This window comes from Sminthopsis crassicaudata, chromosome 5 (assembly GCF_048593235.1).
Source record: "Sminthopsis crassicaudata isolate SCR6 chromosome 5, ASM4859323v1, whole genome shotgun sequence".
Classification (NCBI taxonomy): Eukaryota; Metazoa; Chordata; class Mammalia; order Dasyuromorphia; family Dasyuridae; genus Sminthopsis; species Sminthopsis crassicaudata.
The window spans coordinates 197,369,923-197,395,868 of NC_133621.1; the positions used below are offsets into that span (position 1 = coordinate 197,369,923).

Genomic DNA, 25,946 nt, shown 5'->3' on the forward strand with positions numbered 1-25,946 from the left:
GGAGAGGAAGAAAGATAAGGAGGGAGATTCAGTCAGATAAATTTAGATTTCTGGGAAATTGGCTTCAGATAAAACCAGGATCAAGTTTGTATAGGATTACCCTCTCACATTTTTGGTTTTTTAAAACGGTTTCATCTATTGATTGGCTCATCTATTTGAATATTTCTCCTCTTGATTTATCTATTCCGATATTTCTCCCCACCAGATAGAGTGGGAGAAGTGAGAGGAATAGGGAAGGAGGTGATCCTAACATATGCTGCAGGGGGAGTGACTGAGTCCTGCTTGAGATATTATTTGAAAATAACATAAGGAAAGCTAAAGAATCACTAAGAGGGTGCTGGGAAGCTGAGGGTGAAACACAGAGGGAAAATGAAGGGGACCTCTGGAACTATCAGGGGATCCCAGAATTCCTTGTTTACCTGGCAGTTTCCAAGCTGCTAGAGAGCAACTTTAGGGAATTTTGAGTGGTTCCAGCATGGTACTCTCTGCCTGAGCTAAATATCACTAAGTCTCCCCAAGCCCTTGGATGGCTCCCTGAGCCCATTTCCAACTGAAGCCCAGTAGAGTCTGAGTCTGGATCAATCCCAACAGCAACCTAACACATCCCTAACTTAGCAAAGAGAGCAGCAGGCAGGTTCCAGGCAGGTTCCATCACTGCATCCGTGCTCTGAGCTCTGGAAAGGACCTAGAAAGCTCCTGAAGCCTGTGGCAGGAGCCACTGGGAATAAGCCTCTTATTCAGCAGTGGGAGAAAGAACCTCAGACAGAACCTTTAGCAGGGAGAAATCCTAGAGTCCTGCAAAAAAGGCTCCCAGGAAAAGTCTAGCCCTGGAGCTGCCAGCAGTCCTTTCACGTGGGAGCCTAGTCTGGTCCACTATACTCAGGACTATACAACTCTGCCATTAGTCATTTGGGGACTCAAGGATAACAAACCAAGAAATTTTGAGGAAATGCTTTGGTTTGAGAGATGGTTAGAGATAATCCTGTAACAGGATAGCAACCCCACAATAAGCCCAGGGAAAGAATCAGAAAAAAAATTGCCCTGGCCACGGGGACTACAGGAATATCTGGAAGAAATGAAACAAGAAATACAGAATGGAAAAATTAGGGAGAAAAGAATGGTAAGGAAAGCTGACACCTTAAAAACAGATGGTAGAAAGCCTCATTCAGGAACTGAATGCCCTAAAACTTAGAATAATCTAGACAGAAATAGATTCAATTAGAAAATAGGAAATATCCAAATAAAATAGAAGAGAATATAATATCAAAAACAATTGACTTGGAAAACAAGTCAAGGAAAGACAATCTAAGAATCATCAGACTATCTAGACTTTATGATCAGAAAAAAGCCTGGATACTACATTTTAGGAAATTATAAAAGGAAACTTCCCAGAACTTAGATCCATAAAGCAAAATGGAAATAGAAATAATATACTACTTATCATCAGAAAGAAAATCCAAAATGAAAACTCCCAGAAACATCACAGTCAAAATCCAGAGCTCCTACATCATAGAAACCCTTTTCTCCCACCACTATAAACTGCCAAAGGGTGGTTTAAATACACCACAAGAAAGAATCATACAAGACTTAGTTGCTGCCACTGAAAAGATGAGGAGAGTTTGGAATGTGATATTACAAAAGGCAAGAGATAAAGATTTACAATCAAAGATTACCCATCTGGTAAAACTAAGTATAATAATCCTATAGAGGGAAAAAGTGACTTTTAATAGAAGAGCTTTTCCAAGCATTCTAGTCAGAACTGAATAGACAATTTAAATAGGAAATGCAGATGCCAAGAGAAACACAGAAAGGCACATATATTTGTTTAACCAAACAGATATATGTGGGGATGAGTTGTTTCTATATTAATGAGATGAGAACCCTAATATCTTTTAGGGTCGTAAAGTTAAAACTATAAAATAAATAAATAAAATTATATAGTATCTGTGGGTGGTTTTGTCCTGAGTAGATGGTGTTGTGAGAAGGCAAAAATAGAGGTTCAAGGGACTATATTAGGGAAGAAAGAAGAAAGAAGGGAAGAAAAATCACTATTAAGAAAGTGCATAAGATGGAGAATAAGCACTTATTAATGGTGGAAGAGTGAGAAAAACAAGACTCCCATGAGCCTTACTTTAATTTGAATCAGATAAAGGAAGATTGAGCACAATTATATATACTGATATGAATGCATACACACTCACCCACAACTACACCTACCCACCCACGTACACACACATGTACAAGATTTCATTGTAGAAACATATAAAACTCAAAAGGGGACAGGGACAAGAAGATGAGACAGGTGAGGGAATAAACCAAACAAACTCAAATGTTGAAGGGAAGAATGTGAATAGAAAATTAAAAGGGAAGGATGAAAGAGATCAGGGACAGAAAAAGAGGAATCAGACAGTTTCATTTATGAAATTACAAGGATCAGGGAAACTCTTCTTCTATCACCTTATTTAGAAAGAAGGAGATGAGAGCAAAGAGAAAAAAGTACAAGGGGACAAGATGAAAGGAAATAGACAATTAATAATCATAACGATGAATTTGAAAAGGCAAAATAGACAAAGGTATTAATTATTTTGTGGACTATGCAGTTATTCCTTTAAGCCTTTATTTTTATATTTTAAAAAATTGCTCAATAAGGTGATGGCATAAGTTCCATATAACTATATAACTATACTCCTACTATATATAACTATATTGATATATAAAACTAACTCCTACTATATAACGGTATTATGCTAATAAGTGCTTTACAAATACGATTTCATTTGATTTCCATAATAGCTCTGTGAGGTAGGTACTATTACCATTCCTATTTTTTCAGTTGTGGAAACTCAGACAAACAGGTTAAGTAATTTGCCCAGGGTCACCTAGCTAGTAAGCGTTTCAATCTGGATTTGAACTTGTCATGAGAGATTTAAAAATTTTTTTAAAACATATGCTTGCTAAATGAAAAAATAAAAATAATAACAAATTATTTTTTAACATTAAAGAAATAATTTCCCTAAAACAAATAACCTTGACTTAAAAAAATAGACTAGGAATTGGTAAAATAGAGACCCACCTATTCTTTCAATAGTTTCTCACACATTGTTGATAATTACACAGAGGTATGTTGGTCTCAGTGAGATCATGGACCCCTAATCCCTTGTATCCTTGCCCTTTAGCTGGAAATTGTATTTATAGGCACAGAGGGAACAAAAGGAAAGATTGCTTAATCTAGTCTGCTGTAGGGGTGCCCGAAGCAGGTGGTCTGAGGCTCTTGGAAATCAGACACTGGGGGAACTCAGCTTCTAGCAGAGGATTTTCCCCAGCCTACCTGATATAGGTAAAGGAAAAAGCTTGCAGAATTCAGATGCAAGACTAAGTAAAAATCAAGGCATGCATCTAAAAAGAATGTCTTTCCTCCCTATTATTTTTTTGTTTGCCTTTCATGAAAATCTGTTTGTGGAGGAACTTTGAGTCTAATTGTTGCAGGCAGATGCTTGTGCTCTTTTAGCTTAGTCAGATGGGAAACAGGAGGAGGAGGAGGAGGAGGAGGAAAAGACAAGAATAGCTCTGGGGGGAGGGGGGATTTTGGGAAGGGCCAATGCAAATTCTGTGAGCTGAATAGATTTTTTTTAAAAAGAGGTAAGAGAGAAGGCTAATGATTTCTTTAGATGCTGTTCAGTGCCATCAGAATTCTAATATACCAACCATTCACATTTACATAATGTTTAAAATTTAAAAAGTGCTTTCCCACAATGATACTGTGTGATGGGTGTTAATGAAGAAGTCAAACTGTGATTTTTCTAGGGTTATAGTGGATGAAATACCTATATAAATATTTGGCTTAAGGCTTAATTTCCATTTTAATGCCTCATCATGATATGTTAGTGACCTTAGTGCGTGAAAGCTATGCCATAGAATCACAGAATTTCAAAATTGTAATGGGCCTTTAGAGTTCTAACCAATAACTTCTATAGCAATATCTTCTGTAACATGCTTTATAAATGTTTAATTAGCCTCTCCTTGAGAACTCTGGCAAGACAGAAACAGCTATTACCCAGGCAGCCCAACCAATTTTTAGACAATTCTGCTAGCAGGGTGAGGAAGATCCAAGTTCAGATGTCACAAAGACACTTACTAAATGTGGAACCTTACGCAGGTCATTTAGGCTGTGTGTCTCAGTTTCCTCACTTGTAAAATGAGCTTTAAAATGGTAAAGCACCTCAATATCTTTACCAAGAAAGCCCAAATGGGGTCACAAAAATCAGACATGTGAAATGATTGACTAGCCACACCATCACCAAAACAGAAACTATTATGAACTTTATATTAAAATTAAACTAAATTTAATTTTAAATTAAACCAATGTGCTTTTCTGTAACTTCTGCCCACTGCTCCTGTGTCTGCCCTCTGAGTCAAAGTAAAACAAATTTAATTTCTTTTCCATATAACAGTCTTTCAAATATTTGAAGATAGTTACGTCTTCCTTAATTTCTATCTTTTCCAGGTTAAAGTTCCCTAGCTCCTTAAAGCCATTGTCATGTGGTGTGGTCTTCACTGCTGAGGTTCCTTTGGATATCTTCTGGCATGTCAACATATCTTTTTTTTCTTAGTATGTAGTCTTTCCTTTTTTTTTATCATAGCTTTTTATTGACAGAACATATGCCTGGGTAATTTTTACAACATTATCCCTTGCGCTCACTTCTGTTCCAACTTTTCCCTTCCCCGCCTCCACCTCCTCCCCTAGTCCCATATAGTCAACATATCTTTTTTTTTTAAATGTGGTACCTAACTATCAACACAATATTCTAGTTGTAATCCTATCAAAAGAACAACAAATAGTTTTCTAGCTAGATGGACGTCTGGTTATTTTCCAACTTACCAATGTCCTTGTTAAAATGTGATGACCATTATTGCAAATGTTGGTTGACTAGAAAAGATATAGCTGAACTAATGCTACCTGATTTTGATGCTTATATTATCTCCTCTGCTATATTATACTGTCTCAGACTGAGCTTCAGTTCACCAGAATCCCAAAATCTTTTCCAGATGAATTGCTCTCTAGTTACACTTTTTGAATTTGAGTAAGGTTTACATTTTATCCTATTAAGATTTATTTTGTTAGATTTGACCCAATATTCTAGCCTGTCAAAATCTTTTTGGATCCTTACTGTCATGAAATGTTGGCTCTTCCTCATAGTTTTGTTCTATCTACAAATTTGATGGGCACACTGTCTGTAATTTTATTCATGTCACCGACAAAAATATTAAATAAAGCAACACTAAGGAGAGGTATCTAGAGCTACTCCTCCAAGTGGATAACAAACTTTGAATCTATTTGACCTTTTCTGAATCAACTTAACTATACTAAGATCTAGGTGTAGACCTTTCAATCATGACCACGAAAACAACATGAGAGGCTTTGTCAAATAGGAATAAACTATTTCTACAACATTCTCCTATCCTACCAGTAGTACCTTTTTTTTTTTTAAATGGAACAGCCTTAGATATTTTATTCTAAATGGCATGTTTCATAAAAAAAACACTTTGAAAGTTTTTATTGATACAACAATGTCATTTTTGAAAGATGACTTCTTACTTGTCCACAATGAGACTTTCTTTGCAAAAAGGAAAAACCAACTAACAGAAACTTTACTTATTATTTCTTTTTCAAGATGTTCAGCAGCTATTCTTTTAATAAAACATTCTAATACTTGCTAAAATTTTAAGTAAAATTTTCTAACCAATGGTTTTCAGCTTTTTAAAAAAAATCAGACCCTAGGCAAGTCACTAAACTCCAGTGGCCTTAACAAAAAAAAAATCAGGATAACATTTGCTTTTTTTCTAGTCTTGTAGCACTTTTATCCTCCATAATATTTCAAAGATCTCTGAAAATGTATGATTTAGCAATAACATTTGCTAGTTCTTGGAGTATCCTGGAATGTAGTTTGTCTGAATTTGGTAACATATTCATTAAGGGAATTTGGACAGTGCCTTTTTATCTTGATCACAATAGCAGCATGAAAGCCTTTGCCAAATTTAGGTAAACTATATCAACAATATTCCTCTATCCTACCAGTCTATCAAAAAAGAAAGCAAGAAGGGTATCAACAATATTCCCTTGTCCCACCAGCCTATTTAAAAAATATAGAACAAAGAAGGGTAGTCTGGAATGAATTGGATCATTACTATGCTATTTCTTATTAGTTTTTTTCTTATCTTTAATTTAAACTCTCTTAGCTATTTTTTGTCTGTACTAATATAAAGATTATTTTCTTTGCAGAGAAAATAGAAGCAAAATAATCTAATCAGTTTTCTTTCTGTTTTCTCTAATCATAGTTCTATCAATGACAAATCATCATCCTATTTTTTCTTTGATCTTCCTCTTGATAGCCTCATCATTCTGACCTATTCTCCAAACTAAACATTCCTAGCTCTTTCTACCAATCTTCATTGGGGTTAGTTTCTAATTTCCCTGTAATTCCCTGTAATTCTGGCCACTCTCATCAGTATGTACTCAATATTCTTTCTAAAATAAAGAGTCTGGATTGGGACACAATACTCCAAATGTGTTCTGATTCAAATAGAACAGAACCAAGGTTTTCTGTTTCCCAGCGCAACTTTATTCCCATTATTCTATAGCAATGGGAAATGTTCCTCATCCCATCTGGGACGCCACATCTCTTACCCCTTTGTCCACAGGAACTTTTACATCCATTGTGAGAGATCCGGTTTCCCCATTGATCATGGCTGTTCTTAGCTGCAAGAAGAAGAGAAACATTGGAATTTATCCCCTGTTCCTATTGAAGTACTGGATGGAAGGTATTAACAATCCCAGTTTAGTGAAGGTGAAGATGAACTTTTGCAGTCTCTGGTCTCTTTATTCTGAACAGACTACACACACGTCATGAAATTACCTTCCTGATGGCAAGATTCTCTTTGAGAACCAAAGACAAACAATAATAACATCAACAACGGGATGATGAACTTCTAGGAATGCAGGTTGGTTTTTGTTATTGTCCAATCATTGAATCATGTCCAACTCTCCATTACCCCATTGGGGTTTTCTTGGCAGAGATACTGGACTGGTTTGCCATTTCCTTCTCCAGCTCATTTTACAGATGGGGAAACTGAGGCAAACAGGATTAAGTGACTTGCCCAGGGTCATCTAGCTAATAAGTGTTTGCAGCTATACTCAGGTCCTTCTGACTCCAGGGTTGGGGAACCTATCCACTGAACCACCAAGTCTTAGAGGGATGAATCAGCATTTAGAGATTAAATGAATTTGCCAGGATCAGTCACACAATTAGTATGTGTCAGAGTAGGGCTTAAATGCTGATATTCTGGACTCTTAGGCTAATGCTCTATTCACTCTGCTAGAAAATAGTATATTTTATTGGGATAAAGACAATACAATAAGCTACAACAGATATTCACACTTCTAAGATATCTTAAAAGTGCTTTCCTTACAACAATTCTGAGGCAGATTAAATATTGTTATCCCCATTTTGCAAATGAAAAACTGAAGCTCAGAGGGTCTAAGTGACTTACCTGTTGCTAGTACATGTTCTTGTCTTGGACCGCATCTGACCACAAATTCAGTGTTTTTTTGTTTTTTTTCCTACTGTTCCACACTATATCTCATTCATCTCCTTTTCGATCACTGAACTGCTAAGGCTGAGGGAGCCAGGTGAAAGGATGGTCTAAACAAATTAAAAAAGATTCCCTTCCCCTGTAACTGGATCTAACAATCTCTACAACAATAGCTGAAGAATGGGCCCAAGCATAGCACGCTGTAACTGGAAAAAACTATTATGGGCAGACTCCGGGTCAATCACTTTGCTTATAGGAGAAATGCTTGAGTCATTCATGATAGTCATGAAAACAAGTGGGCTTCAGGTTTTTTCCCTATAAAAGACTTGCATACATTCTATCATTCATTCTCTGGACAATCAGGGAAAGAAGGAGAAGAGTATAATTCTTATCTCCATTTTACATCTCAGGAATCCAAGAAATGGAGTGAGGAGTTCCAAGTCAAGTGAAATGCCCATGACAGGATCAGGTCTGAAGTTGGGGTGTCCTTGATCTTGTAATCATGTCACATTTACCAGGAACATTCATGTGATGTTGGCAAAACAGGTCCTCCCCAATATCCCTGTGATGTAAGTAGTGCAAAGTGATTGTTCTGATTTTACAGATGAGGAAGCAGAGTCAGAGAGATTAAGGGCCTTGTGTGGGACCTCACAGCTAACAAGTATCTTAGGTAGGATTTGAATCCAGGTTTTTTGACTCTAGTGAAGAGCTCCAGTAACTGTACCATATTCACTTATTCCTTTAGAATGTCCACTCCTAAATTCAGAGTATTTTGTTTTTGTGCTGTGAGATTTTATTTAAATTATCTAGACCCTCTATGCCCTAAAGTGGAAAAAACAAGGACTTGCTGATGGTCTGTTCTCCCACACATGGGTTTGTAAGAGTAGGAGACTGAACATAAAGTTTGTGTACATGTGAACAAGGTGGTTTGCGGATTTTTAGGAATCCCAAGGTAGTGCCATGGATAGAGCACTGGGTCTGAGTTCATATCTAGTCTTTGATATTTATTTAGCAAGTCACTTCTCCCCTGCTTGCCTCAGTTTACTCATCTGTGAAATGGGGATAATAATTACAGGGTTATTGTGATGATACAAATGAGATAATAATTGTAAAGTACTTAGCACAGTGTCTGGCACATAGTAAAGGCTACATAAATGTTAGCTATTATTATTATCATTGTTATTGTCATGATTGAGCTGCTCTCCTCTCTCCCTCCCTCTCCCTCACTCACAATTTCATCTTGGTCTTCCCATTCCACTTCAGAGAGGTCCACACTGTTGTAGTTGGGTTTGGGTTTCCATTTCTTTCCATCTTTGTACTGAAGTGGGGAACGAGAAAAAAACCATAAGGGAAAAAACATGAGTAGGATGAAGTCCCACCTCCCTGGAGCCCCTCTTAGATGCTCATAAAAACAGAGATTCCAAAACTCTGAGAGGTCAACGATTTGACAAGTTTCTATTTAGTGGCTACCCTGTGCAGGGTACTGAAGTAGTCTTTCTGTCAGTCAATAAGTATTAAGAATCTGCTATATTCCAGGGACTCTGCTAAGTGCTGGGGATTCAAAAGGAGGTGAAAGGCACCTCCTGCCCTCAAATGTTTAAATAAGAAATGATCCCTCACAGGCTGAATTTGCCCTTTATTTGGTGAGCTATAATAGAGAGCCAAAATGAGACTCTTCATGGTGACAAAGAACTGGAAGTTAAGAAGGAGCCCATCAGCTGGGGAAATGGCTGACAAATCATGTCTATGAATGTAAGGGAATTACGTAAGAAATGGTGAAAAGGGCTCTCAAAGAAACCTATGAATTGATACAGTGAAGTGAGCAGAACCAGAACAATTTATACAACCACATTATAAAAAACAAAAAACTTTGAAAGAGTTAAGAACTCCAATCAATACGATGATCAATCGTGATTCCAGGAGATTAATGGTGAAAAATAAGTCCCCTCTTCCTGGCAGAGAGGTTATGAACTCAGAATGAAGGTGGAGAGAAAAATTTTTCGATATGGTCCATGTGGGGATTTGTTTTGTTTTTGAGGGTTTTTTCCTAGATGAATAGGGTTAGTGTGAGGAAGAGGAAAATGTTTAATTGAAATTAAAAGAAATTCTATGTTGTAAGTCCTTCATTCTCAAAAAGCACCATGACCTCAGGGAGGTGATATTACAACATGTAAGTGAATTGGATGTAAGTGAGGGAAGGCTGTGCAAGGTCAGCTGCCTCACTTTCCCCTCAGAGCAAAAACTCGATAAACTACAATATTGGGTCAGGTTTGGGACTAAGAGCTGGACTTGTGGCTCATTGATGGAGTGAACTCCCAGAGGAGGAAACTCCCTCTGCCTGTGTAAGTCAGCACCTTCTCTCCAACTTTTCATCTTGGAAAGTTACTTAGAGCCTTGAGAGCTAAGGTGACTTATAGCTTGTGTGTCAAAGTCCGGAATTGAACATAGGTGTTCCTGGCTTTGAGACTAGCTCCGATCCAACGTAGTCACTCTCAAGTTTAATAAGATAAAATCTAATAAGGATCAATGAGTTAAAAAAAACCTTCCCTTTAATAAGTCCAAGATGAGGGACTTGCTAGACTGCAATTAGTTAAGAAAGATCGAGTGAACTTGGAGGCCTGAAATCTCAATAGATACTTGTTGTTCAGCCATTTTTTCAGTCATGTCTGACTCTATTACCCAATTTGGGGTTTTCTTGGCAAAGATAGTGGAGTGGTTTGCCTTTTTCTTCTCCAGCTCATTTTACAGATGAGGAAACTGAAATAAATAGGGTTAAATGACTTGCCCAGCTATTAAGTGGCTGAGGCTGGATTTGTGCTCGGGAAGATAAGTCCTCCAGACTCTAGGCCTGGGCTCTGTGCACTACGGTACCCTAGCTGCCAACTCTGTAGTAGGCTAATGCAACTTCTGGCTACATTAAGAGAAGAGCATCCTGCACGAAGGATAATTTCACTGGTCTCTTTTTTGGTCAGACTATCGCTAACATACGCTCTGTGTGGGGAGCATTTTTTAGCAAGGAGAAAGGTTTCAGATCCTTCTGTAAGTGGGACTATGGAGAGAATCCTTTTCTTTCTTTCTTTCTTTCTTTCTTTCTTTCTTTCTTTCTTTCTTTCTTTCTTTCTTTCTTTCTTTCTTTCTTTCTTTCTTTCTTTCTTTTTCTTTCTTTCTTTCTTTCTTTCTTTCTTTCTTTCTTTCTTTCTTTCTTTCTTTCTTTCTTTCTTTCTTTCTTTCTTTCTTTCTTTCTTTCTTTCTTTCTTTCTTTCTTTCTTTCTTTCTTTCTTTCTTTCTCTCTCTCTCTCTCTCCCTTCCTTCCTTCCTTCCTTCCTTCCTTCCTTTCTTTCTTTCTTTCTTTCTTTCTTTCTTTCTTTCTTTCTTTCTTTCTTTCTTTCTTTCTTTCTTTCTTTCTTTCTTCCTTTCTTTCTTTCTCTCTTTCTTTCTTTCTTTCTTTCTTCCTTTCTTTCTTTCTCTCTCTCTCTTTCTTTCTTTCTTTCTTTCTTTCTTTCTTTCTTTCTTTCTTTCTTTCTTTCTTTCTTTCTTTCTTCCTTTCTCTCTCTCTCTCTCTTCCTTTCTTTCTCTCTTCCTTTCTTTCTTTCTTCCTTCCTTCCTTCCTTTCTTTCTTTCTTTCTTTCTTTCTTTCTTTCTTTCTTTCTTTCTTTCTTTCTTTCTTTCTTTCTTTCTTTCTTTCTTTCTTTCTTTCTTTCTTTCTTTCTTTCTTTCTTTCTTTCTTTCTTTCTTTCTTTCTTTCTTTCTTTCTTTCTTTCTTTCTTTCTTTCTTTCTTTCTTTCTTTCTTTCTTGGTTTTCCAGTGATTCCATGAATTTTCAGCCTTTTTAAACTTCTATCTCTTTCTGGCATGGGCTACTTCCAGAAAAGTTCATATATGGTGAATAGTCATGAAAAATTCACATTTTACATACAAAATGGTGGTCCTCCCGGGGCATGTTCTAATTATATAATTGCTACATTCCAGTGGGAAGTACAGTGATATAAGTAGGTTATAGAAACAGAAGCATGGAGAGTCTGGGGACTATATGCTATGAGTTTCTGTATCTCACAATTTAGCACTTAGATATATATTTTCTTGGAAGGTTCATTATTTGTTCCACATGCTTTAATATTATCTTTACAAGTAGATTATAAGCTTCTGAAGGGAAGGGATGATGCCTTACATTTTCTTATATCCCTTACAATGTTTAGTGCAGAACTGGGGAATGACAGGTGCTCAAAAAAACTGATTAATTGATTTAATAAACTACCCCAATTGCCCACATACAGGTCTCAAAACACATGTACCTACCAAAGGCCGGAGGTCAGGATGCGAAAGGATGTAGCCATTGTTAGTGTTCAGAAAGGCATAACCATGTATTCCTAGCTGTAAAAGAAAGAAATGAAATGCATATATTTTGCTCTATCTATTGTGTGATTGGGATGGGAGTGGAGCTTACATGTGACTGTGTTGTCATAGCTGGGTAAGGAGAATTAGGCTATTCAGAGCCTCTTTTTTATGAATGTTTTTACATCTTCCATATTTAAGGGTGATAATAATAATAATGATAATATCATGTCTTCTCCTAAAATCATTCCTGCCAGGAGCTCTGAAAGCTTTGGGGATACAATTACATTCACCCTCACAACAGGACTATAAATTAGGGAAGGGCAGGTGAGGAAAAGGGGGCGCAGGGATGGGAAGGAATTTGCCTAAGTTCTTGCAAATCAGGAGCAGATCCAAGTTCTAATGCCTGGATTCTTCTCTAGATAAAAGGTGGAGGAGCTCTCAGGCTTTCTTCAGATCTGGCTATGAGTGCCCAAGGATATCACTGGAGTTTAAGGGGCAAAGTCAGAACGAGGGGAGTTGCACAGTCACGGACAGTTCTCCTACGGGGGAGCCAGCACGCTGCCCCAGATCAGGAACTTACCTTATATCGGGGAGCCAGCTTCAGCAGCTCTCTAAGAGGCACATCAGAGCCCACCACACCCAGAAGAATGCCATGAGATCTCTGAAAAATTTCAGTTTTTTTATACAGTTAGCAAATACTTGTTAAGTCCCTACTGTGGGCAGTTTTATGCAAGTGGAACCTGGGGAGATAGCAAATTTAGCTTCCTGCCTTTGAGGAGCTTACACTCTAGTCATCCTCTGTGGACAAAGATTAGATGGAAAACTTGACTTTTCTAAGTTCTAAAAGCGTCACTGACTTTTGGAGACTCTTTGTATCTTCCTTCTAGCTCTGCTTTTCCCAGAATTAACTGTGGGGCCACAAACAGGATTAGCAGGCTGAGTCTGTCTCCCGGTGGGGGAAAAGTTACAAATAGAGAAAATTTTCTGGTCAGTGGAAAAGAAAGTGTGATAGGATGTAGAAACTTCCTTTTTTAGAAGGCCACAAAAAGAGAATCTGAGCATGAGCCTTTCTGCTTCTTGGTTCTGTCCAAAGGAAGATACTGAGGTATCTAATAGAATCTTTTAAATTATCCAAGGAAGTGAATAACTCGCTGTGAAATCTGATCAGCACCTATGGTCACTTCAACGGACCCACCCATGACAAGATCCATCTTGAGGGAGTCCTGGGGTAGCTACTTACGGTCTCGTTCTTTTTGCTGAACACCGGCATAGCCACTGTGGTCATAAGCAAGAGGCTCTGGGGCTGCATTGAAAATTGCTGCCAGGAGGAGAGAGCAAAAAGCAAGAGGTCAGGATGAGAAGTTTCATGGGTGCCCAAATTCAGAACCCTCCTGCGGCTGCAGAGACAACTAGGAGGCACCTTCTCCACTTCTCTAAGTAAGTGTGACTCAGGAAGGTGGCTGCTCTCTGATGCTGAATCTCAAACAAAAGTCTCAGTCCTGAGGGAGGAAACCCCAATCAATAGGTCTGAGATTCTGTTGTGGCTCCCTTAACATCTGCTTTAGTCAAAGCACAGACACAAATCTCAGAATCCTGGTACTCTCAGCCAAGCTCCTATCCAAAGTGCTGAAAGCCTTCTGATGTACTGACAACATACAAATGATTATTGTGACTGTGGAAAACAGATAATAACACATACAGCCAGAAAAGACAGAGACGTACTGCCATGTGAACACCGAGAGAATGCCCTATCTAAGTGCAGATCAAACACATGGAAATTCTGCAGGTACAGTCACAGCACAGACACACTCAGAGGAAAAGCAGCAGCAACTTTTTTATACATCTATTTATACATTAAGCCACAGTGCCACAAACACATGCCACTAAACAGTCCAGTGTGCCACTGATCACTCAGTCATGAGACAGACACACATACATACCACTTTTCTCCCTCAACTCAGGACCTGGGATCTTCCTCAACAACCCCAGGCCATGGCATAAATACCTGATTTTCCATCTCACCTGCCACATCAACACTTCACTCTGACGTTCCTTCTGCTACCCAGAGAAAGGAATTGACTCTTTTTAAATTTTTTGACAATAGAAAGAAAAGTTCCTAGAATGTTTGTAAAGTTTTCAATTACATTCTGAATTCACTAGTAGAGTTAGCTTTTTAAGAAAGCCGCAGTGAGTCCTTTTGGGAGGTAAAGAACATTTTGTGAAGTGTCTTCGTAATTTGTCTGTTTTGTAAATTAATGTTTTATACGTCAGTCAGGCTTTGTTTTTAATTAGTATTATAGCAGTATTTCACCTGGCTTGGCCTGAAGGCAAGGGACTGGACTCTGAATCTATGAAAAGGAAGCACTTCTCTCTTTGTTCAGCTATTAAAGCATTTCTCCAGACACCATCACCTCCACTCTTGTTATCTATTTCTCCCTAAAAGTATTAGGTACAAGAATCTATGCTCACTGACACTCTGTACCTAATGCAAAATTCCAACCAATTCCCTTCCCCGTCTGCCAACGGGGACAAGTGCATGTCTTATATTTGTCAAAACAGAGGCTAGGCCCCAGGGTTGCATTAACTAAGGACATTTGCAAAGTTCACAAAGCAGCCCCAGGAAGGGAATGCACAACCAAGTGAAAGAAAGAAGAAAATGGAGTTTTCAGGGAATGTTAGATTTTTAAAAAAATAGTTTTCTTTAAATTGTAGGGGTTAAAGGATCAGATATTTAAAATAAAGTGGTGAAAATATCTTAGCTATGTCAGTAAAAGAAAAAAAGGAGAAACATTGATAAGGGATCTGTGAAATGCACAGGCAGAAAAAGTATGTTGCCATCTGTTATAAGCAACATGACTTCCCTCTCTGTCACAGACCTTGTTCTTCTCACATTCCTGTTCACAGGAATGGCCACTGGCTGCTAAAGATCCCCTAATTCCAGCTTCCACAGTCTGCCCATCACAGCTCTGTTCTGATCCCATTGTTCAAGAGCCCCGGGACAACTGTCTCCTAGATAGCTCCCCCATCATACATACATGCAGACAGACAGACATTCTCACAGGAAGGAAAAACCACACTTAGTGCACTAGAGAGGCGGTTACCTCTTCAGACTGTGGCAGCTTAGGTACGGCATGGATGAAGGGAGGAGCAAATAATGTGAAAGAATGGAAAGCATGAAACATGGTGGCAGAGGGAGACTGAAGTAAAATGAAGATGTCAATACATATTTATGAAACGAATACCATTGAACAAGACCTTGCATTAAACATCAAAGGAACATGAACATTTTAAGGAGAAACTGACTCAGAGGAGGTGAGGGTCTCCTCCACCTAAGTAAGAGTACATCATGGGGACAGCTGGTGAACAATGCTAGAAAAACATCCTACCCTTTTGGATGAGTTTCTTATAGGAAGATTAATCAGACTATGGGCAGATCAAACAACTTCATTTTTTCTCAATTAACAAATAAGAGGCAAGAAAGACTGAAGCAGAGGCAAGAATAACTTTGCCTTTGGTCAATCAATCAAATATTTATTAAATACCTTCTATGTACCAGGTACTGTGGTAGGGATACAAGTACACTACAAACTACCGGCAAGGAACTTTCATGTAGCAAGTCCTAAACAAAACTAGATGGAAGCTTTGGGATGGTCTTTTTTACTAAGAAATCCTGAGCACTCCTCTGCCTTCTGATAACCATGTCAACACAGCATGTTAAGTTAGCTTCTTTCTCCTGGGAGAAGGATGCCTATGCATTAAGTATGAATTAGAGGGAGCTCAGAAAGTACTTTTTTCCATCTTCCAACTCTTTCCTTCACAACGCTACCTGAAATTTTAGCATTAAAATTATTCTTAAAAAGAGAGGGAGGAACCTTTTTAAAATACATCTAGGAAGAATAGCCCATTAAGCTCACAACTGCCAATTACACTTTAGTGTCAATGAATTTATCTAATGTGAGAGAATTATGAATGGATTATGAATTTTAATGTGGGAAAGAGATAGAGGAAAATTTCAGAGCAAGCATGATCCATTAAGGATTGACTTGAGTGATGTGCTAGAGTATAAGCTTCAAGTAGCTGGAGAGCAGCTTTGGGGCATCTGGAACTTTGGAGTGGGAAGAGGTATCAGGAGGCAAAAGAGGGGTACTGAGGAGAGAACATAGACAACAATGATGATCAACTTCAAAACTTGGTCCAGGGCAAACCCTACTTACCTAATTCCTGCTTTGAGAATCAGATTTTTTTGTGTAGCTAGTTAACATTCACTGATTAAACCTAGTATTGTCACTTTTTTTTTGCTTAATCTTTTTTCTCGTGTTTTTTCTCTTTTGGTCTAATTTTTCTTGTACAACGTGATAAATATGGAAATATGCTTAAAAGGATTGCACATAGTTAACTTATATCAGATTGGTTGCTATCTGGAGAAGGGAGAAAGTAAAGGAGGGAGAGAGAAAATTTTAGACCACAAAGTCTTACAAAAATAAATATTGAAACCTAATTTTACGTGTATTTGGAAAAATAAAATTCTGAGGAAAAACATTGATTAAGAAGAAGGGGTGATTATGAGCCTAGATTATCTGCAACTCTTTTATATTGGGCTCTGAACCTAGAGTCTCTATTCCTCAAATCCCATTACCGTGGTGTCCATGTATGCTTCAGTCCAGATGATGTCATGGTCATGATTAATGACCATGGGGCGGCTGAGCACATGCAGGTACTCCATCACATTCTCCTGGACATCTGCTAGGGTGGAGATCTGCGTGTAGTAGCCTATGCGGAAGAAAGGAGCACTTCAATCACCCTTCAGCCTCCCCCTCTCCCTGCATATTAACTTTTTGTACATCTGGTTGGGGATTAGTCTGAGCATAGGATGGAGAAGGGGAAGGAACTGCAGAACAACTGGTCTCCAGGCAGTCTCCAGCTCTCTTTTTATCCAGAGATGGCAAAGATAAAAGTAACTATAAACAGAAAGGTGACTGTCCTTTCTACTGAGTTCTGAACCAGAGAAAGTGGAATAAATTTCATTAATCAAACAAAAAATAGACATTTGTTAGACATCTAGTAGGGGCAGTTAGATGGTAAGTCACTGTTTGCCCATTTCACTCAGTTTCCCATCTACAAAATGAGCTGGAGAAAGACATGGCAATCGCCACAGTATCTTTACCAAGAAATCCCCAAATGGGGTCATAAAGAGCTGGAAACTCTGAGCAACAGCAATAGAATCTGTAATACCTGCCTCACAACAATAAAATGATCTTAGAGTTGGAATGCACTATCTAACGATCATTTAGCCTGATCCTTTCATAATGTTTGTAACTATAAAATGAAGGGATGGTTGCTAAGTTTCCTTCTGGCTCTAAGATTTACTGACTGTGTGACATTGGTCAAGTCCTTTAATCTCTCTGTCTAGATTTCAATAAAATGGGGATAATATGTTGGTAAAATGGAAAGGACATTATTTCTGGGTCAGAAGACCTGGGTTGAGATCCCTCCTCTGATGCTCACTACCTGCATCACTTTGGAGAAGACAACTTTACTTGGTCTCAAATTTCGTCAGCTGAAAAGTGAGAGGATTGCACCACATGTCCCTCATGTCCCTTTTAGCTCTCGATCTATAATTCCTAAGACTTTCTCAAGGTCATATTAGGCTCTGACTATTCTTTTTTACTGTCTCATGCTGCTTTCCTCTGTGGCATGTTGGAAGGGCTGGAGAACATCTGGTGGGTGAAGGCACTGTTGGACAGAAGATATTTCAAACTTGACAGCTAGTAAGATGGTATGGAGAAATAAGGAAGTGGCCCGAATTCGGGGGTCCTTTCCAAAAGAGAGAGGAAGAGAGACAACAATGGTCCCTGATAAACTCCATGCATGTCCACTGTTTTGTGATGGAAAGTCTGGCTAGTAAGCTATCATGGCTGGTGCAATGTCTGGTCTCTGGTCAAAACTAATCTCCCTTCATTGCATGTGATAACTCGGGGAAGCTCCAGTAAAAGGCTACATGCCTTTGTTGTTGCATGCAATCCATTTCATCTTGTCAGCAAATGTGACTTCTCTCCCAATGAGGTAAGTAAAAACTCGAACCTGATCAAGAAAGAAAGAAAAAGAAAAGACCTAGATTGACACAGAAAATCCACAGAACCAACTCGTCAAGAGATAACTTCTGGTTTTATTATTATTTTTATTACTTACTTAATTGATTGGTACTTAGATATTACAGACTTTATGATTTCTAAATCCTCAATACTTCTCTCCTGTTTTCTCCTCCTGTCCCCCCCTCCCCTGTTTCCTCCTTATGGAGAGTAGAAAGCTGAGACAATATAAAGGCTTGTGGTCTTTCAACTGATTAATGAGAGGCGGAGTGAGTAAGAAGCAGAGCTGGAAAGAGATTTATGACCCTTTGGTTTTCAAGCCTTTTACCACGAATCCTTTCCTGCTCCACCTTCTATATTAGTGTCCTCTAGATCAATGGAGGCAATTATTCTCTTACTTCTACCCCATTCAGAAACTAACCTTTCGATCAGGCCAGTTATACTTCTCAAATATAGTCTCGTAGTCCTCCACTGCTCCATCGGTGATCAGCATGATGGCTTGGTTACAGAGGCCCCCTTGTCCATCTTCTCGGAACTGTAAGGGCAAGGGGTGAGAGAAGGAAATGGGAAACCCAATAGAACTATGTTCTCCTTATTCCCCTCCCTGATCCCTCCTTTATCCCTTTAACCTGCTTCAGGATCCTGAAGGCTTCACTCAGGGCCTTGTCCACAATCCCCACACCCTTGACCATCAGCTCTCCCACAAGCTGCTTGAAATGCTGGCAAAGGAAGAAAGAGAGAGAAAGAGAGAGAGAAAAGCCATTTCAAAGGTCAGTCATAAGGACACTACTTTACCTACTGTTAGATGATTGTTTAGAACAAATTGGTATTGAGGCTGTAATTTCATCAAAGATCAGTTATCTTCACTTTGATTTATGATCTTACTCAACTAGCTGTTTCCCAAATACACACCACTGGTTTTAAGAATAAGGAGTAAGGGTATGAATGGCTCATTACAAATGCTTCTCTAAGAAATAACCAGTCCGAGCCAGCATCTTCGCAGCCTTTAAGTCTTTTCAGATCAATGGTAGTTACGACATCTCAAAAGCACTTTCTTGGGGGAATATCAAAGGGTTCAATGATGGGTCCAAGTGAGAATCCAAGGTATAAGGAGGAGTAAAATTCGAATATTATGCCTTCTAGTTCACTGATTTCACTAGCAAACTTGCATTTGGGAATCAAGTCAAAGCCCCATTTACCAGGTAACCAAAAAGTCTTTAAAATTTAAGATAGCACTAAAACTTTTGGAACAACATATACACATATACATGCACACATGACATACATTTTTATTAGTTCATTTTGCCACAAAAGTATCAAAATAAAATTAAGTTTAAATCACATATAGTCACTGATAATAGGATGGTGTGACCTTCAAAATTGTACTTTACTTAATTTCTTTTTTTAAAAGTTTGGTTTATGCATTTTTTAACCACACTTTTTTTTCACTACCATAACCCTTTCTTGCTACAAAGAACAAAAAAGTAAAAAATGACTTAGAGATTGTGTCTGATGGAGTATGCAACATTCTGCATTTACAATCCCTCCCGTCCTTCTTTCAAGAAAAATAGTCAATAATTCATATCTCTATACTCAACTAACATTTTAAAGAGTTTCTCTCAAGCACCCAAATTAATTGGTTATAATTTCTTCTCCTTTCTTTTACCTTCAGCATTTCCTAGGATCCTGAGAGCTGGAATAGATCATAAATTATCATCTAGTCCAAACTCTACATTTTATTAATGAGGAATCTGACAGACAGAAACTTGGTTAAGGTCACAATAAGAATGGCAGAAATGGAATTAATTAGAATATGCTTTTTGCATTCTAGTTAAGTGTTGTTTTTCTGAGCCTCCTTCTTCTCTATCTCTCTCAGATAGAACTGAAATGGTCCAAAAACCCAGAGCAGTAGAGAAAAGGGCTTACCTTTTATTTCTTATCCCCCCAACCCAAGAGCTGCCTAGATAATCCACAAACTGGATAATAAGTCCTTGAGTTCACTGAGATATTTAACAAGTATTGAATAGGTGCTTACTATATGTTGGACATTACAAATTACGTATCATTTCATAGGGGGTGTGAATGTTTTCTCCACCTCTATCCTCCATGTGCAGACCCTCAAACTATAATTTCATGGAGAGTGTGGATGCTTTTTCTCTCCTCCTCCCCCCACATACTGTGCACAGACCTCTAAGTCTCAGAGATGGTCCTTATGTGCTATTGAGACCAAAAAATTCATTATCCCGAGGGATGAAGTCCTGGAACAAGAGGATATGTCACTGTGCTCATACTCAGAACCTTTCCAAAAGCTTGGGGGCCCTTCTAAAGTTTGTGCTCCAATTTCACCACTTTCAGAATACAACTGGGGAAGATGTGAGATTAAATAAGACTCCACAATCGTCTTCACAGAGTTTATATCCAGTAGATCAACTAGTATTCTTACCAGTTGACTAATTTAATTAACAATTGACTGAGTAAAATTCAGCTTCTTTTCTTCTTCCCTGAAAAAGCATTTGCTATTTGCTTTGGGCAGGTGGGCAGTTATTCTGCCAAAAATTATATCGAATTGGACATCCTTTCCTCATATGAGAATAAATGCAAATTCAAGAGAGAAGCAAATTCTCCACTAATTCAGCATCAAGGAGAAACTGTCTATCCTGGTGTGGACACTGTGGGGAAGTGAGAAAGTTGTTTTAAACTCCATTTGGTTCGTTGCCCTGCCCCTGATCTGCTTTGTATTGCAATTCCTATCCTAGCTGCCACCTTCCTTAGTACTGAAACAGCAAGAATAGGTGAAATGATAAGAAATAGCTAACCTGAAGATGAGCCTTTCCTGTTACTAAGCCCCGAGGCAATCAAAGAACACCACCTCCCCATTCCTTCTCTGCCATCCCCCCAGTACTAAAGTACCCCATGCCCAATTCATCCCCTACCTAAATGGAAAACTCTCTAAGCTTGTCCTTTTTTTTCTTCCAAAAGTTGTCTGCCAACTCAATACATCTTTGTGGTTTCCCAAATTCATGGTATTGGGTTCCATTATGGTTTTGGATTTAGGAATGTGGGTTTTAGTTCTGATTCTGGATGCCCCCAACAACTTTACCCACAACACTCACCTCTCGATTGTCTCTGTCAGCCTGGACGAGGATCCCTTTAAAACAAGGTTCCACATAATGAACATAATCATTGTACTGTAGCCAGTAGGAGGGAAAATTGTGGGGAAGAGGGAGAAAACGAAACAGGGTCAGTTTAGATAGTTAATGCCCACTGAAGTTTAGGCAGAAGGCCTGCAGGGTCACGCTTACCCAAGTGGAGCCTGTGGACTCTCGTGCTGCGGTACCTGTCAAACTTTGGTAGGGGGGGCTCACCTGAGACTATATTCTTCTGCCATCATGGAAATTTGCCCTAATTGGGATGTCGCCCCACCTTAAAAATACTGAGAAAACTGACTCCTGCTGAGCAAATTCACTTGGTCTTCCTTGCAATGATTTGAGAGGGGGCATGATATAACAAAGGGATGGTTGGCTGTGGAATCAGAAAGACCTTAGTTCAGCTGCTTACTCGGTCATTTTGTGACGTTGGACAAATTATTTAACCTGTCAGTGTTCCTGGAAAGTCTCTAAGACTGTAAATTGCAGATGACTTGTTAATCTACGATAATGGAGGAAATTCTCTACACTAATGAAATCACATAGCTGCACTGAAAGGGAAAGATAAAGAAATTACTTGAGTAGCATTTAACACTACTGCTAAAGTGCCCTTCAATTAGCAATCACTTAGCATCATATATTACCTACTAGAAGAGATATTGTGGTCATTTAGTCCAGTGATATTAAACTCAAATAGAAATGGGGTCATTAAAACACACATGGGGACCCCTGAGCTACATATTTACTTAGAAAACCAATTTTTACATTACTTACACTCCCTTCCATTTTATTTATTTAATCTTATCTATCTAAATGTATCCCAATTACATTTTAATCTGGTTCTGCATCTGTCATCATTATTGATGATTCTTGTTTAGGCCAATCCCCCTCATTTTTCACATGTGGAAACTGAGAAATTTGCCTAAACTCACATCAATGCCAAGAATCTGGGCTGGATTACAAACTCCAGACTTCTGACCTCAAGTACAAAGCTCTGTATTTTATATGCAGTGTTCCAGTTCTATAACTAGGTGGATTATAACTATGTGGACTAAGGTGTAGTCAGCAGCATGTGACCTCTCCATTTCTGCTTCTGCCTAGTTTGAGGATAGAACCTTCAGATATGTCCACCTTAATGCTCGCTCTTGATAGTCCTCAAAGGCTGGAGATGCTGCCTTAGTCAGCTAAAATGGCTCTGGGATAGTAGGACCATTCCCACCTCCCTGGTCCTCAAACTCTCCTTGTTCTCATTGCTACAGGCTCGGAGAATATCTTTTATCAACTAGGAAAAATAATGTGAATTAACTTCTTGTATAATAAAAATTTAAGCACTTAGAGTTATTTTGTCAGAAAAGGATGATATTTAATTACTGTACAATGGGACATCATTGATTTTGACTGGCATTAATAAGGATAATATGAAGCAAAGCTTCTTAAACTGTCGATTGTGACTCTGTATGGGGTAATTGAATGTGGGACTAGTGAAATTATAATTTATTATCAGTAAATGCTTGATTTGCATATCTATCTTATATGCCTACATACCTGATGTTGCATAAAATTTTCTCAAGTGAAAAAGGGTCATGAGTGGAAAAAGTTTAAGAAGCCCTGATATGAAGAAGGCATTCTTCCCTCATGTGCTGCTCTTCCAAGCAGAAAAAGGATAGGGACTGGAATGAGGGGAGACCAGTTGAATCTCTGTGATAGGAGCAATATGTTAATTTATTTCTAGTGAATGGCAGAAATCTGCTAAGTGTGTCCTTACTACATCTATAGAAATATGGTCATGAGATTAGGACTTAAGAATGATAGGAGTCTGAGGAGAACATAATATAGGGCTGATCATAGAAAGATTTTGAAGTCAGCAAGATTTGATTTTGGCCCCTTCTTCCCTGACTAAATACCCAATGTTTCCAGGATACTAACAATAACTATTATTAGCATCTTCCTAATTAGTACTTAACTATTAGCATCTAACTAACCCTAATAACATGTATTATTAGTGTAACAGAAACACAGGGGTTTTAGTGAATCAGTTTAAGGAGTGCTTTCTTCACTATTGCCCTTTTAAATGGAGGCAGTTAGGTTAAGTTACTTGTGACTTGCCCAGAGTTACAGAGCTAGTAAGTATTTAAGGTTAAATTTGAACTCAGTTCCTCTTGCTTCAATAGCTGGTATTTTATCCATTGTTTCACTCAGATGCCCCTTGTTCACCATTGCCCCATGAAGGAGGCGGGATATGATGCTCCTGAGCTCCTTAATAGTGTCGCTGACTTCCTCTCACAGGAAAATATCCTTCTCCAAATATTTCTGTTCTTACTCCAACTGTTTGCTCTAGCTTGTTGATAAAAGTAATAATGAACAATAGCATTAATAAGTTAATGCCTTGTTCCTCTTGGGCAATATAGTTATATTGCATCGGAAGCCTTTTGGAGACTGCTTTTTCTCAGAGGATAGAATCTTGGTGCTTTCAGACATTATGACAAGGCTTTCCAGTGACCTCTCTATCTACAAGGCTCATCTAGGTCCCAGTCCCTCTCCTTATTCCGTGGCATACTTATCATAGCTTCTCTGTAACTCCTCTTCCCTTCATTTCATTTTTTATTTCTTTCTCTGAGCATGAGATCATTGGGAAGCTCTAGAACACAGACATTTTTGAGTTTTTGTCTCCTATGTGCTCTTATGCCAGGTTGATTAGACAAGATAAATGGTAAAGGAAAAAAGGGTAGGAATGGAAATTGTTTTAAAGATAGGAATCAGGAATCATTCTAAATTGGGAACATGGGGGATCATTCTAGAGCACAAGGGACAAGAAATTGGGAATGAGCTAGGGTCTGTTGTAGAGGGTGTCAGGAAACATGTCAGAATAATTGGGTTCATACATGGTCCAGGATCGTGGAAGTACAGGACTGTTCTAGATCATTGGGGAGGGTTGTTCTACAACAGGGGGATATATTTACCGCAATGATGTTAACAAAGTCATTCTCTCCCAGGGTGTCCAAGATAGTAGAGATGGTATGCTTGGCGATGGCGATCTGCAGCCCCTTCATGCTACCACTCACATCCACCAGAATCACAATATCCTTGGGAGAAGTGGCAGCTTGAATGTACCTTTGGAAAGAAGGCAAAGGGGGGAAAGAAGAGGGAGGAGGGAGGAAAGGACACAGATGGGGAAACCAGAGCTCTATGAGTCAGCTGAGGGCAAGAAGTGAGCCTTGCAGTGGGATGATTCAGTCTGGTTAGGGAAGAGTCCAAGACAGACAGTGTAGCTGGAGGTTTTGGGCTGAAACCAACCCTGTGACTAAAGGGAGGCTACAGCTAGAAGAATCTCACTGGTGTAAGGAGGCAGCTGGACAGGAATTCTGCCTCCTCTTCTTTCCCAGCTCAGACACCACTGGGATGTAAGTTATTTAAGAGCGAGGATTCCTGCTTTTGTCTTTGAGTCTCCAGAGTAGAGTTGACATTTGTGGCTTAATGCTTGTTGACTGGTTGACCAAAGAGGAAGTTAAAACCCCAAGATAATTAGGGAAAAGCTGGAAGAGGGACAGATATTTCTCTCAGGAAACAAGAGCTCACCATCCTCGGTTCCGGCAATCAAAGGTAATGACTCCACTTTCATCAGGGGTCCACTTTATACCTAGAGAGAAGAGAACTGGGGCTGTTTCATCTGCTCAAGACTCAGAACCACAGCTCATGCTGACATTCATATCCATGATCTCCTTTATTTAGAATTCACCAAACTCATACAAGAGCATTTGAATGACAGTGGTTCATGGGTGATACCCTCATGGAGAGTGACAATGAAGAAAGGAAAATGAAAACTTCTTCCTCTACTGCCGACTTTTCCCTCTTCCAGCCAGCAAATACAGGATCCTGCATGGCCTGCTACATGATAAGCAAAGAACTAGAAAGGGAGGCTTTGGGAATTCTGTGGAACCCCAACATTTGGGAGCCAGAACCCTTATTTTTACTCATAGATTCCAAATATGAGCTCAGGACAGACTCATATAATTATAGAATTTAAAAGTTGGAAGGGATCTCAGAGGCTCATGCATAAAAGGGATTTATACTATGCGATATCTGATAAGTGGTCCTCCAGCCTCTATATGAAGAACTTCAGTGAGGGGGTACTCATGGCCTCCAAAGGCAACTCATTCCCACTGGTGAATAACTTTAATTGTTAGAAAGTGTTTAATAACATTAAGTCTAAATTTATTTGTACTTTCGACCTCTTTGTTCCTATTCCTTTCTTCTGGGGCAAAACATAACAATTCTAATTTTTCTTTCATATCATACCTCTTTTAGTACTTGAAGGCAACTATCATGTCTCCCAAATCTTTTCTTTTTCAAGTTAAGGTCCCCATTTCCTTTGTATGACACAAAATTCTTCATCATCTTGGCTGTCCTCCTTCTAAAATGTGGTTTTCAACGCTGATCACAATACTCCAGATATGATCTGGGCACTGTGGGACTATCATTGTTCTAACTCAAGATCAAATTAACTTTTTAGGCTACTATATCAATCTGTGTATTCATAATGAGTTTGTACATTTGACAAAACACAACACTCATTCCTATTAAAAACACTAGGGAACATAGGAGTTTTCCATAAAATAATTTAAAACCATCAGCAAGCATTATATGTAATGGAGATAATAGAAGCATTCCCAAAAGATCAGGGGTGAAACAAGGTTGCCCATTATCACCACTACTATTCAATATTGTACTAGAAGTGTAAGCTTTAACAATAAGGAGAAGAAAAAGAAATGGAAGGAATTAGATCAGG

The 25,946-nt window shown here is 38.7% G+C and overlaps 1 protein-coding gene across 1 annotated transcript in view; it reads right to left on the reverse strand.

Moving 5' to 3' along the window:
* CACNA2D4 (calcium voltage-gated channel auxiliary subunit alpha2delta 4) overlaps positions 1-25,946 on the reverse strand; it is a 176,171-nt gene that overhangs the window by 113,591 nt on the left and 36,634 nt on the right. Inside the window, exons 7-19 of the mRNA XM_074269384.1 lie at positions 24,737-24,797; positions 24,121-24,271; positions 21,128-21,202; positions 18,644-18,733; positions 18,436-18,549; positions 17,928-18,006; positions 16,562-16,695; positions 15,027-15,044; positions 13,166-13,243; positions 12,506-12,586; positions 11,887-11,961; positions 8,822-8,908; positions 6,686-6,757 (exon numbers count right to left, since the gene is read on the reverse strand). Coding sequence (XP_074125485.1) covers positions 6,686-6,757; positions 8,822-8,908; positions 11,887-11,961; positions 12,506-12,586; positions 13,166-13,243; positions 15,027-15,044; positions 16,562-16,695; positions 17,928-18,006; positions 18,436-18,549; positions 18,644-18,733; positions 21,128-21,202; positions 24,121-24,271; positions 24,737-24,797 — 1,115 coding nt within the window. The remainder of the gene's footprint in view (positions 1-6,685; positions 6,758-8,821; positions 8,909-11,886; positions 11,962-12,505; positions 12,587-13,165; positions 13,244-15,026; positions 15,045-16,561; positions 16,696-17,927; positions 18,007-18,435; positions 18,550-18,643; positions 18,734-21,127; positions 21,203-24,120; positions 24,272-24,736; positions 24,798-25,946) is intronic.